This window comes from Pezoporus wallicus, unplaced genomic scaffold, assembly GCF_028554395.1.
Source record: "Pezoporus wallicus isolate ANWC-B61680 ecotype Strahan unplaced genomic scaffold, APGP_CSIRO_Pwel_v1 contig_7820, whole genome shotgun sequence".
Taxonomy (NCBI): Eukaryota; Metazoa; Chordata; class Aves; order Psittaciformes; family Psittacidae; genus Pezoporus; species Pezoporus wallicus.
This window is the reverse complement of record NW_026641900.1, coordinates 978297-995218: the sequence shown is the minus strand read 5'-3', so window position 1 is coordinate 995218 and position 16922 is coordinate 978297. Positions and strand designations below refer to the sequence as shown.

General features: G+C 38.9%; 1 protein-coding gene across 1 annotated transcript in view; it reads left to right on the top strand.

Moving 5' to 3' along the window:
• AVL9 (AVL9 cell migration associated) overlaps positions 1-16922 on the top strand; it is a 35593-nt gene that overhangs the window by 9517 nt on the left and 9154 nt on the right. Inside the window, exons 2-10 of the mRNA XM_057425770.1 lie at positions 3525-3645; positions 5842-5927; positions 7729-7800; positions 8462-8551; positions 8932-8998; positions 9655-9695; positions 10815-10853; positions 14738-14807; positions 15358-15887. Of these exons, the coding sequence (XP_057281753.1) occupies positions 3525-3645; positions 5842-5927; positions 7729-7800; positions 8462-8551; positions 8932-8998; positions 9655-9695; positions 10815-10853; positions 14738-14807; positions 15358-15887 (1116 nt within the window). The remainder of the gene's footprint in view (positions 1-3524; positions 3646-5841; positions 5928-7728; positions 7801-8461; positions 8552-8931; positions 8999-9654; positions 9696-10814; positions 10854-14737; positions 14808-15357; positions 15888-16922) is intronic.

Sequence of the window (16922 nt, the reverse complement as noted above, 5' to 3'; positions counted from 1 at the left end):
GTGATAGAACTGAGATTCTGTCTACCCTGTTATTATCACTTCTGTATATGTGCATTGTGCCAAGCTTTTCAAGAGCTGTGGGGTTTGTTTTTTTCAGTGTTTTTGTTGGTTGTGGAGTTCTTTTTTAGGCTACTCAATGTTCTTATCCTTTGGGTTTGAAATAATGTTTTTTAATATGCAGAGTTGATGTAAGTCTGCAAATTGAGCTGTAGAAATCAAGCAGGGAGCAGTTATGGTGAGTTTCATCTGCATTCATTCAGTCAGCTGCAAGTTAGAAGTGTGAGCGAGCTCTCTTTAGAGGCGATGGAAAGAAACAGATCAGATGAATCATCCTCTGCAGGTGTCTCTTTTCTCTGACTGCAGAATGCTAAGGAAAAGGAAAGCTTTCTTGGAAATGGTGCTTTTTGACATGTAGGCAGCTACATGGATCCCCCCTGCACTGACTACTTGGCAAGAAGTTTGATTTAAAGAGTTCCCAGTGATTTCATTTCAAAGAGTTAAGTCAGAGGAGGGGTGGAAGAAAGTTCCCCCAAGGCATTGCATTCTCTCCTTGCTGTTGGATTATCCTTTTTCTTTTTACTGCTTTGTTTCTTCCACACTTTCAACCTCCATGGTATGAGGCAGTACTTCTACAAGCAGTGATCTATTACACTACATAAATGTGATTCCTCCTTAGAAACCAGGGTACTTCCTACATGGATACTCTTGGCGAGGGGGAGGAATAGTATATCAGAACATAAATCAGGTCTGTCATAAAGTAGATCTGTAAAATAGGCTGGTTTTAGGCTATTTATGCAATCTTAATTCTGTTTTATCTGAGTTTTGTGATATTCTCACTTATATACGCAGATGTATACAGCAATCTCTATAGTAGAGCATATTTTTGAAAGAAGCAGACTGATACAGAGCAAGGTTGTCATTAGTGTCTAATGTCTGCTCAGTTTGTTGAATTTGGAACAGTCAACGCCTGCAGAAGTCCCTGTTGCTGGGAGTATCAGATAGCAGCTGAGGTGCTGACAGTGTATTGTGGGCTGGAACAAAGTAGTTCCTCAGCAAATTTCATGCTGTCAAAAGAACACAGGAGGCCAGCTCTCTTGGCTTTATTCTGGGCTTTGAAAAGGGGTATCCCTAGTGAATACATTTTTATTGTATAGCTTGAGTTGCCCTACCCTTTTTTCCTTTATTATGTCTTCTAATTAATTATTTTGGTTGGAATGCAAAATAAATTGGAATTCTGCAAGTGCTTGAAAGTAGCTTGACTTCTTAGATCCTTACCATATTTTGCTGTGAGGAATGCTTGAAGGTATTCACTGAACTCTAAGGGACCTGGGGTCTCTGTATTTGATGGAAATAAGCTCCTGCTGTGGGTCATGCAGTGAAATAAAATGCCTAATTCAGGAGGTTAATGTAGATGCTTCTTGACTATCTGTGTTTTAACACTTAGGAACTTTGTTTTATTTATTGCTAAGGTTACTCCTCCTGCAAGAATCTGGTAATAATTCTGTCAAGTTTTCTGCCAGCCAGTTTGAATCTGGACAGCATCAGACTGTATAATCCTTTTCTGTATTGCAGATACTTACATGAAGCTTCTGACATTTTAATTTTCTTATATCTGTGATTTGAAAAGGATAGCAAGAAGTTCTTTGGATTTATATTTGTACTAGATGGCAGTACATCCTTGGATGGATGCAAATTCCAGCGTCTGTTTCTCCTTTGGAAGTCAGATGCTCTTCTCTTTTGCTCAGCATAAATAGCAGACTGAGGATTCCTGGTTACTAATTGCAAGTCAGGGTCTGGATTCCCTCCCCTTTCTCCTGCCAGAATTAATCCTTTTTCTATTGCGTGTTTTGTTGGTTTGGGTTCTTTTTCTCCCCCCCCTTGCCTAATTAGTTTTGTGGGTTACTTATGTTTTGCTCAGGACTTTTGTCTTTCACCAGACCTTTAGTTTTTGTGGGTATTTTCAAGATCTCATTTATAATACAAGGAATAAGAAAACTTGATACAGCAAGTAACAAGGCTGATTTCTTGTGGTGCTGTCCTTTGTGCTTTTTAAAGTTGGCAGCAGTTGTAGAAAGAGTGACACCGTGTGTTAAGGTAAGAATTTAACTTTTCTTGATTTAGTTGCTATTACATCTTCAGTACTCTCGTCCTTTACCATGTTTGTCTTTTATCATCCATCAAACGTTAACGTTTTCTGTATGCTTGCTTTGCCGTGCTTTTCTTTTCCATGTATATATACCTGGAAAATTTCTATGTGTACATATGTTTATAGCTACATGTGCTTTGAGAGAAGTTGCAGTGTCTTTAACTATTTTAACTTCCTGTTCAGTTTCCTTTACTGATAAAGGTGGGTTTAAATTTTGTTTAGTAATTTAAGAAATACCTGAAGGGGGGTCTACAAGAGAGCTGGAGAGGGATTTTTACAAGGGTTAAAGGGACAGGACAAGGGGAATGGCTTTAACATGACAGAGGGGAGTTTTAGATTAGACATTAGGAAGAATTTCTTACCTGTGGGTGCTGAGGCACTGGCACAGGTTGCCCAGAGAAGCTGTGGCTGCCCCATCCCTGGCAGTGCTGTGGCTGCCCCATCCCTGGCAGTGTTCAAGGCCAGGTTGGACAGGGCTTGGAGCAACCTGCTCTAGTGGAAGGTGTCACTGCCTGTGGCAGGGGGTTGGAACTGGATGAGCTTTAAGGTCCCTTCCAAACCAAACCAGTTTGGGATTCCAAATGCACCTCTGGAAAAAAGAGTTTGTGAAAGTGACTGGAAACCCAGTGGGGTCTCCATAGAAAAAGAAGATGAAGGATTAGTAGTGTGAAGATGCTGATGATGAGAGTCTGTGGCAGACATGCAGTGTAGTGCTAAGAATAGAAGGTTTTCTCTATTTCTAGGAAAAATGACAAATAAATTAAAGGTGAAGTTGAAAAGCAGGATTTCTTGGGGAAAGGAAAAGGAGGTACTTTAGGCCAATGTGTAGAACGCATTGCAGTGAAGGACATAAAAATACTTACAAACAGTGTTTTACTATTAGCATAGTTTCTGAGATTATTCAACACTGTTAGGGTAAAATAGAGGCTTGTGTGTGTTAGCGTGTTATCCAGTCATGAGCATTTGGGGGGCTGAGAAGCCAAATCTGATTTTAGGCTATGTGTGCCCAGTGATGGCCCCTGCTGAGGTTGCAGGTGCAGCAGTGTGCTGCTGGCTGTGTGCATACAGAAGGTATTCAGCTGCTGGATGATACTTTCTGCTTGAGGACCTGTTTCATACTTCTCTTGAGGAAAAGGTCCTAGGCTGAACAGAAACACTGTACAAGCCAAATCTGCTCAGGGCCTGTCAGACCACACATGAGTCAGTCTGTGCCTGCTTTGGAGTAGGAGGTAAAGAATGCTAGTAGGAAATAAAACTTTAATACCATTGCTAAAACAAAAGGTGCTGGGCTGAATCACGGACACTTGCTTGTTCGATAAAAGTGATGTATTGTCTCTTTGCTTCCCCTCTGCTTTTGTTTTTTTTTGTTGTTGTTTAGGTTGAATTTTCCTATCCTCCCCTAAAGCCTGCAGAAGGACATGACAGCCAAAGTTTGCCAGAGGAATGGAAGTACTTGCCATTTCTTGCCTTACCGGATGGGGCTCACAACTATCAGGAAGGTAAGAAGTGAGAGAGGAAGTTGTATCTACTACTGCTACTGCAATCAAAGAAAACATCTTGATGTCTGAACAGTTCATCGGTGATTCTTTCAGACTTCCTGCGTTGTTTTTGGTTTAAGCTGCCAAGTACATTGGCAAAGATACATTGCTTCAGACTTTGAAATGAAAGTAGATCATAAAGGTGATCCTACATCAAGAAATCAGATGTTGATAAAAGCCTACACTTGCGTGTAGTCTAGAGCAAAACAAGGCTCCAGCCCTCTCAGTTCTTTGAACAGGGAATAAACTATTAAGTAAAACCTAATCCAGTTTTGAGGGAGTAATGAAATTCTAACATTCTGCTTTCATTATGTTCTCTACTAATTCAGAGGTTCTTAGAGTAACCCACAGGTCACTCAGTGTCTGTAGAACAGTGTATTTTGAAAACCAGCAAATGTAAAGGGCAGGAACAGAAGCTTTAGTGTATTTGTCAGCAGAATGATTCCTTTGCCACATATTTACCAGCAAGTTCACTGCAGTTATTTTGTTTCTGTTGCTTAGTATTGCATTTATTTGTTTGACAGCAGTTTGGTTCCTCACCATGACATTTATATGCAAGTTCAGTTGTTTCATCTGGGCTTTTTTTCCTGCATAGCAGTGAACAAGGAAGTCACTTAAAACAGCAAAATCACAGAAATGCTTTAATACTACTTTTAATAAGGTTTTTATGTTGTTGTTGGTTGGTTGGGTTTTTTTTTAACTCTATGTACTTAGCTTCCTAATTCTTCAGCTTCCAGAGATCTCATTTGGAAGCAAAAAGAAAGTCATATCAAAATAATTCCCTGCTTAGCAGTAAGAAGACTCCAGTCTGGGTCATGATTCAATAGCTCGATTTCTGTGGTGTTAAATACATAAGGAGAAATAAGCTACATTCAAAGCCGGGAAAGTCACATTCAGCCACACCTACATGTATTCTCTTGGCTCAGTACCATCCCTCAACTTTAAGCATTTTTATTACTGTACTAAAAGCTTTTCAGTGTGTAAATTTGGGTAAATAAATAAAGACTTGGCAACAAAACTGATATATATTCTTGTGTCCTGTAAACAAGAATGCACCTGAATTTGAAACAGGCAAGTATGTTTCAGATAATAGTTATGCTTACTATAGCTTTATTAGATATCTATTTTTTGAGTTTTAAAGTAATTCCCACTTGTAGTTGCATTTTTTCAAAGGAGATGATGGTTCAGGAAATAGTCTTCAAGGCTTTCTAAAACCCTAGGTGGTCTTCATAATGTCATTAAACTTGTTTGAGGGAGTTAGCTTTGTTGTGAATAGTCCCTCTTTCTGTTGGACTTAAAAGCATGTGGGATTGTCTCTTCATTTTGTTACTGTGAAGCAAAGTACTAGTAGTTGGTTTCAAAACAAGTTCCACTCAGGTTTTTGAAAGGTAAACAGTTGTAACCTGTGTCTTCTAGTTACAATTTAGCAACAACAAACGGTTATAAAGTTGCCTTCTAGTTACAATTTAGCAACTTTTGCAGCAGTAGCAAGTGTACATGTATGTACATTGGTGTGTAGGTCTCAAGCCATAAAAACCTTTCTCGTCATATTTTATAGATACTTTTTTTTTTCTTTCATGTTACACTTGCACAGAGAGAGTATTTATTTTGTGTGAGACAAGGATTTACAAATCCTTTTTGTGAGCATAGCGGTGCATGAGTATCTACCTTAGCAGTGGTAGCAGCTATGTTAATCTTTCAGCTGTCCTCCTTGGTGTTTTTTTCCCTGTCTTCATGGCATTTACCTTCTTAATGGCATCACACTCCAATTGTATGCCTTGCCTCACACTGTTTTGTGTTTGCTCCTCCATACTGAACTGGAAAAGCAGCATACCTGCAGGTTTTAGTGGTGCTTAGCTGCTGTCAATAGCTGCTGTCAATAGAACCCGTCAGTGGGCTTGTAGGAGCTTTGTTCAGCTAAACACCAGGCTGTTGGAATATCCATATTAGCACAGCGGGAGATGCTTCCACAAAGCATCTTGCAGTCTTGAAACTAATTTGAGTGTAGGCATAGCTTTATAGATGAGTTTTTAAAGTCTCAGAAAATAAGTGTGTCAGTATTTTCAGCAGTGAATGTTTTATAAATAAGTGATGCTGAAAATGACAATATTGGGCTCTTGTTAGTAACATATGAAACAAGTCTTTTCTTTTTCACAGATACTGTGTTTTTCCATTTGCCACCGAGGTGTGGGGATCGAACCACAGTCTATGGTGTCTCTTGCTACAGGCAGATTGAAGCAAAGGTAACTTTCCAAGTTGGGAATTATATTAATGAAATAGTAGGCTTGATGCATTAATGACCCCAAGAATCAGTGGCTTGCATTACACCAACAAACTGCATGATCAGCTTGCATTAAAAACCTATGAAAATATGCATAGTAAATAGCTCCATAACTTGGAAACTATTCCTTTCCCTTATGTCAGCAGGCTTATTGTGGTCTTTTGAAATGTCCAAGGCAATTGACAAATATGTTTTGGCTCTTGTGAGCTAATCCAAACATCAGCACCAAATATGAAAACAGCTATCAGCAAATAGCTAATGGTCTGTCACGTAGCCAAGTTATGGTATCCGGGAATTAAGCATCTTGGGTGGAAAATGTTGAAATTTCTCCAGTGTGTGCCCATGAAGAATTCTGGAGTGTTTCCTGGAATCTGATGATGCAAGTGTAGGGATGTTTTTCTTCACCTACCTCCTTTGCTGAAAGTGCACTTGCAGAGTAGACAAGAATCTTCCCATTCATTGTAGCTGCTTACCAATACTGAGCAAGTAAAAAGCAGTAAAGGTGAAAAATAGCTGAGAGGTGGTGTGCACCTGATCACACTGAGGAAATGATGTACTTGATCTACTGGAATCTGTCCGTATTTTCAGAAGTAGTAACAGTAGTATGATCTGTGTATGACTGAGAAATTGGGAACTAAATGATCTTTAAAATCCCTTCCAGCCCCAACCATTGTAGGATTCTGTTGCTGAGTTATTACAGATTTCTTTTAAAATTCCTCCCTTTTCCAGTGAGATGCCAAAAATCTGGACTGCCATGTGGGTTTGAGCTTTAAATGAGTCTTGTATTCAGAAGATGTAAATATTGTACTCTGTTCTAGTGTTAATCATACCTTGATTATATTTCAAGTTCCTGTTTATGCTATAGGAGAAATTTTACACATGCAGATTTTAGTTCCATTTCTTCTGAACTAAATCCATGTTGACTTCAGTTCCCTCACTATCTTTGCAGCCAGTCTTCGCTGTATTCTGTGATTTAGAGCCTTCCTCTATTTAACTATAAATTAACTTGGCTTTATTGTGCTCTTGATTAGTTTATGTTGTTTAGTAACTAATTAAGACGCTAAAGAGATGTTTAACACTTTGGAACAAGTAGAACACAAAACAATATGTTTCATAGGACAGCTGTAGTGCTCTTCCCATCTGTCCTTTCTGGTATGTGGGTTGCAGTCCACACACTTGCTGGTTTGTACCATTAAGTGAATCACTTTGCTGGATTTCTGCCCCACCCTTTCTAGGTCTGCTCCTAAATCCTGGGACCATTTGGTCTGGCTGAGAATGTAGCTGATTCTGCAGATTATACTTCCTATTTATTTGATGGGTGGCTCAAAGAAATCCTCAAGTATAAAGCAAACAGGTTTCTAGGCAAAGACTTTTCAACCTGGTCCATTTCCACAGATACTGTTAGAGAAGAGCAAGAGATGTGTTGTGGCTCCTGTTACATTACCTTGAGTTAAAATGCCATTGCCTTTTCCAGGGCTATTGCCTTTTTCTCATGCTTGTGTCTTTTTAAACAGTCCTCTGCCTATCATCACAGTTCTATTTGGATCTTTGTTGTGCTCACTGAGATGAGAACACAACTCTGACTTATCAGTGTTATGACCATTTTTACTAGGTAAGGGCAAACTGTTGCATGGTTTGGATATTCTGCCATTTAAGGCAGTCAGTTTTAGGACCCTGTTTAAAACAGGGGGATGGCATGTGGCAACTAGACCTGTATTCACAACTGTGTCTGGTAGAACTACTGTAATACTTCTATTTTTTAGGCATTAAAAGTACGGCAAGCAGATATCACCCGGGAAACTGTACAGAAGAGTGTCTGTGTTCTCAGTCAGCTGGTAAGAATGCTTGTTAAACTCTCAAAACACTTTCAGATAACATACTAAAAATTATTTATTTTCTATGTTCTGATTTGGAACTTTTGGCTCCAAATACCTCTCTTTATTGGAAAGTGAATGTACTGAAGCAAAACTGAGTCAGAAGGCTCTGGCGTTTGAGTGAGCTGCCTGGAATTGATATATAAGTTATTGTAGACATGTCTGCCTTCTGTAGATGTTATCAGGGATCAGGATATTTATTTGTGCTTTGGTTATTCTCATGTGCTACTAACTTTATTTCAGGTAGTAGGATTGAGGGTTTTTGCCATTATAATACCTGGAGAGAGTGGCTATTGACGTTGATGCTCTGACAGTTGACATTGAAAGAGGTTTTAAGATAGTCACACATACAGCACACTCTTGTTTTGAAGAAACATCTTGTGATTCTACCTATTTAGCAAAAGCTGTCTGTCACCAGGCAGGGAAAAGGGATTCTTTCTGTGCTTAAAGCTGAAAGATTTAAGCACAGGAGGAGGATGCTGCAAGTTAGCAACTGCCCCTCCATGAACTCTGTGTGTAATAATGTCTATATTGCAAGATAAGAGTGGGAGAAGATTCTACTTTAAAATGAGGGACTAAATAAGTTTTCTTCACGTGCTTTTGTGTTTGTTTTTCTCCCAAGCCTTTGTATGGATTACTTCAGGCGAAGCTGCAGCTCATCACACATGCGTACTTTGAAGAAAAAGACTTCTCACAAATTTCAATTCTTAAGGTAACTTTTCAATAACAGCCACACAACAAACTTTCAGTGTACAGAACAAAGCTTTCAGTGTACGGCTACAGGTTTTAGTGTGTGCAGTTATTGCTCAAATATTCCATTTGCATAGGTCATTCAATTATTCAGCTGTTGTAACAATTTAAGATGAACTATTCTAATTTGACAGAGAGTCACCTTTCTGATGTGTAGTGAAATACAAGAACAAGCATGATTATCAGTCTGTATCTCCATTGACCCCATCAGTAAAATCTGTCTTTCTGGAATAAGATGTTGAGATCCTTGAAAAAGCGAATTTTATTTATTCTGGATTTTTGGTGACCATGTGCCATTAACAGCTTCTGAGTTTTGTTTTGCTTTTGTTCTAACTTTTATAGGAGCTTTATGATCACATGAATAGTTCTCTGGGCAATTCTTCACTAGAAGGGTCACAGGTTTATCTTGGTAAGTATTTTTGTACAAGCAGCAGAGATGTTAAACTAATCAGCACATTCCCTTCCTGAGCTAATTTGTTTATGTGCATTTAACAAATTAAACAGCAGAGGTCTGTGTGGCTGCACACTATTCTGTTATGTGTTTCTTAATGGATTTCAATAAATGTCAAATGAATTGAGTGTTGCTTTCATAATAGGAGTTAGTTGTAGGTTAAAAGCCGTGTTACCTCTTCACCCAACAGCCTGACAAGCCACTGCTTGGCTGCTTTTAGGAAACAGTACCTTCTTAATTTCTAGGTTGAGCTATTTGATGGTGTAGGGTGCTCAAGCTTTCATCATCTGTTTTTTTGGGATAGATCCCGTCTGATTCTGACTCTTTTCTGTGTTTTCTGAATGAACAGTGAGTACTTCAGCCTTTCCATAATGCTGTATGGTAGCCAACAGGAGTCAACTCAAGAGTATGACAGTTCATGTTATTATTGTCTCATTTGTAGATATAATTCTTGCTCCTGCTTAAAAGAAAGTATTTGATATGAGTTCTGCTCTTGAAATAACCAGGTTCACATAATGGGTGTCCTGTCCCCTCTGAAAAATGGTGACAAGACTTATTTTAGTATCTCTACAAGCTATTAAGCTGTAGTAATTGCTCTCTTTTTGGAATCTCAGGTCTGTCTCCTCGGGATCTTGTTCTTCACTTTCGACACAAGGTAGGTGTTCTATACCAGATGTATGAAGTACAGCACTTTGTGGAGTAAAATGCTTTGAGAGGAACTGAAAAATAAACATGTCTAGACATACCCCAGCTAGGAGCAAGATGACTGTTTCCTAAGTGCTTCTGGTTACAACCTCCTCATTTCCTATCCTCTTCCACCTTCATAAATTCAGTGAATATGTAAGTCCTAGACTGACAAGTTTTGCCTGTGTGCTGGATTCCTTGGCCATTTCTACATTTGTGTGACATTTCTTTAGACCTGTCCCAGACTGCAGGTGGGATCTCAGTTATGATCCTGTTTCTATTTCCTGCTTCTCATCAGATGAATGTGATGGAAGAATATTGTTAAAGTTTGTGCAGGCACAACTTGGAGCATTTTTCCCTGTATCTTGTAATTTCTGCAGCTTCTGCCATCACAGAACTTGAGGGGACTAGCTCCTCTTCTATTTCCTAATGACTATTGAAATGCAGCGTGTATCCTATAACTAAGGTACAAATAACATTTAGAATCTTATTAACTGAGGGAGGTATCAAGGAAGCAAATTAAAGAATCTGAATTTCATGGTGTATTTGGCCTGCTCAGTAAATTTTTGGGGTAGAACTCATTTTTGTTTAACAGCAGAGGTCTGCCAGTCATACCCCAGAATTGTCTATGTTTTAATTTGAGTGTGGAGAGTCTGTACGGCCACTCTGATCTGGATGTCTCATCTGTAGATGCCTAAAATTAGGTGAGGTGAATGACAGTCTTGGTATTCTGCTGAATCTTTTCTGTAATTCTGTGGAGGAACTCCTTTACGGTTCTGTAGTTTACTGGGGTTTTTAAATTCTTGAGTTATGCAACATGTACTTTCTGATAAGCTTTGTATGCTTCAAATTACACAATTCTTTGTGTAGGCTTTTCATTGTGTATCTCAAATGCTGATTTAAAATGAGTGCTCAGGTGGGAAAAGAGTATTGGAACACTGGTTTTCACTGGTCAAATGTATTTGCTCATTTGACAATCATTCAGTGATTAACATGAAACCTTGGGTAAAAGATTAGGCTTGCACAGTATTTTTGATAAATGGCACTGGTTCACTCACCATATTTCTCCTTTTTGTGTTTTTTTCTGCAGGTGTTGATCCTTTTTAAACTGATTCTTCTAGAGAAAAAGGTAATGTTTTGTAGGCTGAGGTAATTAAAATAGAAGATGCAGTTATAAAAATTTGCCTCCACTTCTGTTCTGTTCATACTCCACCTTATTAATGGTTGTCCCAGTCAGAGTAAGTAAAATGTTATTAAATGTGAATGGAGAAACTTAACATATTATAAAAGATAAGAAAGGATACACATAATGCAAATAGGTACCTGTGTGAAGGAACCAATAGGAAAGCTGGTACCCAAAAGGCTGCGTACAGTTTTACATTTTTAAATAGGCATATCAAAGAAAACAAGTGCTAGAAGTGTCTTTCAGACCTGAATTGCATGAACACTTGCAGGAGACAAGGTAAAAAGCCTATCTGTTAAGTCAGGCTGAACTCACATTGAGTGGGTAAAACCAGTTGAATTCTAGGCTCAGTGTTTTCTTTGGGCTATCTCACTGCCCCAGAAGTAATGCTGACTTAGTCATTTAAGTGCAATGTGCAAAATGTACAAGCAGATGTGAAACAGAGACATTTGTTTTCTTCTGTGTGTGTATATATATATATATATATATATATATATATATATATAAAAATACCCTGGAACAAGCACTTTCAGTGAAACTAATGTGTATCAGGTCTCAGATATATGAAGGGATTTGCTTTTGTTTGTTTTGCTTTTTTAAACTTGTTGTTTAAAATTCTGTTTCAATTTCCCAAATGTCACCTTTTCTTAGCAAACCTGCTCTGTTAAACCCCAACTTCTTCAGAGCACTGAGAAGGAAAATGAGGATTTCCTGTTAGCTGCAATTGGAAAGTCAGTAGGACTTAATCTATAAAGGAAGTGTTCAAGGCCAAGTTGGATGGGGCTTGGAGCAACCTGCTCTAGTGGAAGGTGTCCCTGCCCATGGTAGGGGTTTGGAACTGGATGATCTTAAGGTCATTTCCAACCCAGACCAGTCTGTGATTCTGTGAGTAATTCTAAGTATAAACAGTTGTGATTTTTTTTAAGCTTATTGAAGGCCTGGGTATCGTTAGTGAGGCAGTAAATATGGTTTTAAAAACAGAAGTAACAGCTTCTCGGAAGCTTTTGCACTTGTCACTTGTAAATTAAATATACCTTGACAGTTCTAAATATTTCTTGATGAGAATAAATGCATTGATGAGAATTTATAGAATCACAGAATAGAATTATAGAATGGTTTAGGTTGGAAGGGGCCTTAAGATCATCAAGTTCCAACCCCCTGCCATGGGCAGGGACACCTCACACTAAACCATGTCACCCAAGGCTCTGTCCTACCTAGCCTTGAACACTGCCAGGGATGGAGCATTCACAACTTCTCTGGGCAACCCATTCCAGTGCCTCACCACTCTTACAGTAAAGAACTTCTTCCTTATATCCAATCTAAACTTCCCCTGTTTAAATTTTAACCCATTGCCCCTTGTCTTATCACTACAGTCCCTAATGAAGAGTCCCTCCCCAGCATCCTTACGGGCCCCCTTCTGATACTGGAAGGCTGCTATGAGGTCTCCACGCAGTTTCTGCATTTAAGAGCTGTATGCTAAAGACTGCTAGGTATGAAAGGCTAGGCAAAAGGTATACTTGAGAAATTACAATTATGACATAGTAAGAGTGCACATGGAAATATGTATATAATCAAGACTCAATATGCAAGCTTTTTCCCCAGAAGAACCGAATTCTGCATTGTTTTTTAAACCATAAATGGAAAGAATATTTCCCAGTAAGATTTTGTAACGTATCTCCATGGATCTGTTTAAAAACTTATAATACCATTTCATCAAGTCAGTTCAGTATCTGGACATAAAGAAACAAAATGCTTTCTTAAGTTACAGTTCTTCTCTGAAGCTGCTCAAACCACAAGACATAAATGCACAGGAAGAGGAAGGGTTTCCCAAGCATGTTCATGTGACTCAAACATATGAAATTGTTTTTAAAGTAACTGGATACTTGTTGAATAAACCTGCAGGTTGCTTTGGTTTTGTTTTTCCCTGACCTCCAACAGGAACACAATGCTTGCATTTTCAAAAGGAAGAGTTTAGGTTTTCTGACACTGCCTGTTTTCTGGCACATATTAAGGTTCCAGAATAACAGAAGGAATCTGTATGTTCAAAGACCTTAAACATAATCTCTAAGAAGCCACTAGTAATGCCAGTTTTCCTTGAGCTGAAAAATGCCTGAATGCCACAGACAGATTTGCTTTAATCCTTAGCAATTTGGTTGATGCCGTTCCACAGGTTGAAGAACTGGTTTTCCACCTCTTGGCTGTCATTAGGCTGGAAGATTACTTCCAGATGGTGATCATTGGGTTTTCTGCTGCCAGGACCACCCAGTTTGCTGATGTAGATGTTGTAGGGCATATAATAGGGTTGGGAGGGGTCAGGAAGTGTGTGCACATATAGACAGAGAGATGGCAGAGGGGCTTGATGGAACCAATATAGAAAAGTACTCGGCTTAAGTAAGCAGTATACCAAGTGAAAACTTAGGGTGGAATAGATTTCTTGTAAGCAAGATGGTACTTACAGACCTAATTATTTCTGTAGGCTTAAAAATAAGCTTGGCTAGGAATACATGTTATCTGGGAATCTAAATCTCTAGAGGTATTGCAAGATTTCTGTTGTAGTTCATTGCTGTTGGGTCCTGCATCTTTCATTCATGTGTTAGAAAGCAGCATCCTAGAAGAAGTTTGACTTTTTGATTCCTGTTGGAGTCAGCTGAAATCTTGTCCTCAGATGAGCTGCTTGTTCTCATCATGCTTTCTCTGTGGCTGTAGCAATTGAATTTGCCTATCTTGAACATAGAAAAAAGAAAATTTGTGCAAGATAATACACATAATCTGTTTCTAGCTGATGTACTATTAAATATCATTTGGTGTGTGTTAGGTCTCTATAGGTTTTTCTTTCGGTTCTATCAATTCACTAGCTTGTAGACCTGCAAATAGTAGTGAAACATGAGTTCATCAGTCACATCAAAGTGTCTTCCTAGCTGACAGCAGAAGTCTTCTAGAAAGTCTACAAATTTGCACTTTTAATTTCATCATAAACCTATTAAACTGGCTTGCAAAGTCATCAAGTTAGGTCGTTCTGCATTCCTTTGGTTGATTGCTTGTAATGCTTGCCTGTCTTGGAGGAGCTTCAGTAGTAATATTCAGTCTGCCTTGTGGTTCTTCTTTCATTGCTAGCCTTTGACACCCCTCCTTTTGAATTCCTAACTAATTTACTAATCACAGTCTCTCTGGTTTAATTAAGGAGATTCTCTATTCCCATGTTATGCCTTAAGTGCTTTACCAAAGCTAATTATCAGTCATGTTTTCTGTTTCCACAAAATCTTGGGTTTAATCATAGGAAGATACTGTTAATAAATATATGCTACATTTATCCTGTTTTTCATTTATCTGCATAGCTTTAATTTATTTTCTTAGAAGAGATGGTTTTGCATAGTTTTTTGTCAGAATTCTGGAATGGAGATTATTTGGCCTTTTTGATTTATAACAGACATTATAATGTACTACACATGGATAAGAATTTATGCGGTGTGCCAGGAACAACTTTTTCCTGTCAGTTATTCAGTAACTGAATCAATTTGGAGGGAAAAAATCCTGAACAACTGACAGTAAAATCCAAATGATTGACAAGTATCTATTACACATGGCTGTATATATGCAGCATATATATATCATAAATAAAATGTAAGGGTATAATAGACATTTAAATATTTGAAGTACTGTAAGAGCTTTTGTTGCTACGCAGACTCTCTAAAATACCATAAAAAGCAATGCTTGAATAGTTTGCGTGTGTTCTATATACCTTTGTCATGCTTGAGTGTAATTTTATTTTTCTCGTTCTCTCCTCCCTAATTCTCCTTTTCTCTCCCCACCCCTCTCCCTTCTGCCACTAGGTGCTGTTTTATATCTCTCCAGTCAATAGGTTAGTGGGAGCTCTGATGACTGTCCTGTCACTCTTTCCTGGTAAGAAGAGAAGTTTAGACTTTTTTTATATGCTTTCTGGTAGTAACTGGGACGGGCAGTTTCATATGGCAGACAACACAGGTGACAATAGAGTCATGTTTGGTATGTTGCTTGAAAAACGGGTGACTTTTATGTGTGTACACATATCCTAATTCTTGCTACTTACACGCTATGGGTTATTTCTTGTGCTTTATTGGAGCCACTGGATCTTCTGTATTGTCAGTGGGTAACATAGATGGGACCCTGAGTAAGTCACATGTTCCTGGTGAGTTCAAACAAACAAAACCAAAACCCCTGACCTTGCTAATTCCTAGCTTCTAACCAGTCTCCTCAAAGAAGAAAAGTTGGGGAAGATTGTTTAGGAGAGAAAGTGTGGGGTTTGGGTTTGGTTTACTTCTGTTTTTTTTTTAACACAGCTTCCCCCAAAAGTAGTGTTTTAAAAAACTTGATTTCCACTACATACACCAAAGCACTTTGTTCATTTTCTTTATTCAAAGTCACTTCTATTTCCATTGAGATGCTGATATTCCTGTGTGCTATCACTTTCCAGGAATGATTGAACATGGTCTTACTGACTGCTCACACTATAGACCAAGAAACAGCATATCAGAGGATGCTGGGTTGCAGGAAAATACACCACATTTAGGTGACCCTGTTTCTGCTGCTGATACTTCAGATACAACTTTAGGAATGGGAAAGGGAAGCAGAAAGGTGGCAGAAAACCTTTCACTGGAAGGTCAAAAAACAAGCATGCCTTTCTCCCCATCAGAGAAGACTTGCAATGGAGCTCAGTCCTCCAACAGTGCTGTGCAGCGCTTGAAAGTTCCTTCCCGTGCTTCTCCAGCATCCTCTGAAAGTGACTGGGAGACCTTAGATCCAAGCATTTTGGAGGAGTCTAATCTGAAAGAAGGAGAAGATGAAAATATAGCATCAGAACAGGCTGAAAATATTCTGAGCTCAGAAAGCCTTCCAATCACTGTGCAACCCCAAGCAAATACAGGACACGCGGTGCTTGTTCCAGGACTGATTTCTGGGTTGGAAGAGGACCAGTACGGTATGCCGTTGGCTATTTTTACAAAGGTAAACATGTTGTTCATGATACCTGGTAACTCATAAAGACATCTGTTTTTCAGAAGTGGCTAATAATTTTGGTTACCCAACTCCAGATAGACAGTAGGGTACTACAAAACAAGTCTCTGGCAAGTAAGTACAGTCTCTGGCAAGTGACTGTGTTCCTAGGCAGGTGGAAAGTGTGAGTGCACGTCTGTGGTTAATAAACGGTATGTAACTACTGTTTTCTTTCACTCTGAGTTGTTGATCTAACCTGTATGGGGCAAGATCAGAGTACTTAAGAAGTGGTTTGATACATTAATCTACACTAAGATTCTGAAAGCTGTATTTTAGCTAACACCTAAGCCTGTGTTTCCCTCTTCTTATTTTTATATGTATGTATTTATAAATACATATGTGTATATATGCGTAAAATGTGTATATAAATGTGTATCTGTATGCACACACAAGAATATATAGAATCATAGAATCACAGGCTGGTTTGGGCTGGAAGGGACTTAAAGTTCGTCCAGTTCCAACCCCCTGCCACGGGCAGGGACACCTTCCACTAGAGCAGGTTGCTCCAAGCCCCATCCAACCTGGCCTTGAACACTGCCATGGATGGGGCATATATATCCAATTTCATTATTTTTTACATGGTAACTCCCAGTTATCTGGCTCTTTCTCTGTGCCTGGTGCAGAGCCACTGAAGTTTAAGCTTGTGCTGGTGCCTTACTGAACTCCAGGTACTCGAGTGTCTCTCTAAGGACTCTGAGCATTGTCAGATAACAAGCAGTACATTTACTAGGGCTGGTTTCCCGTAACCTTTCCCCTTCCCCCCCGGAAAGTGCATCCCTGTTAAAGATATTTTTGTTAGTGAAAAAGTTTTGTTTTTAATTTAATAATCTTTTAGAGGAGCTTTTGCCCAGAAAGAAGATTCAGATTGATTTCCTCAAGCTGATGAGGTTCGAAGTGGTATTTCTTCCTTTGGAGGTGCTTATTTGCATTTCCTTAATAGAACATTTTATTAAATGGGTATGTGAGCTCCTGTCCGTAACTTGCATT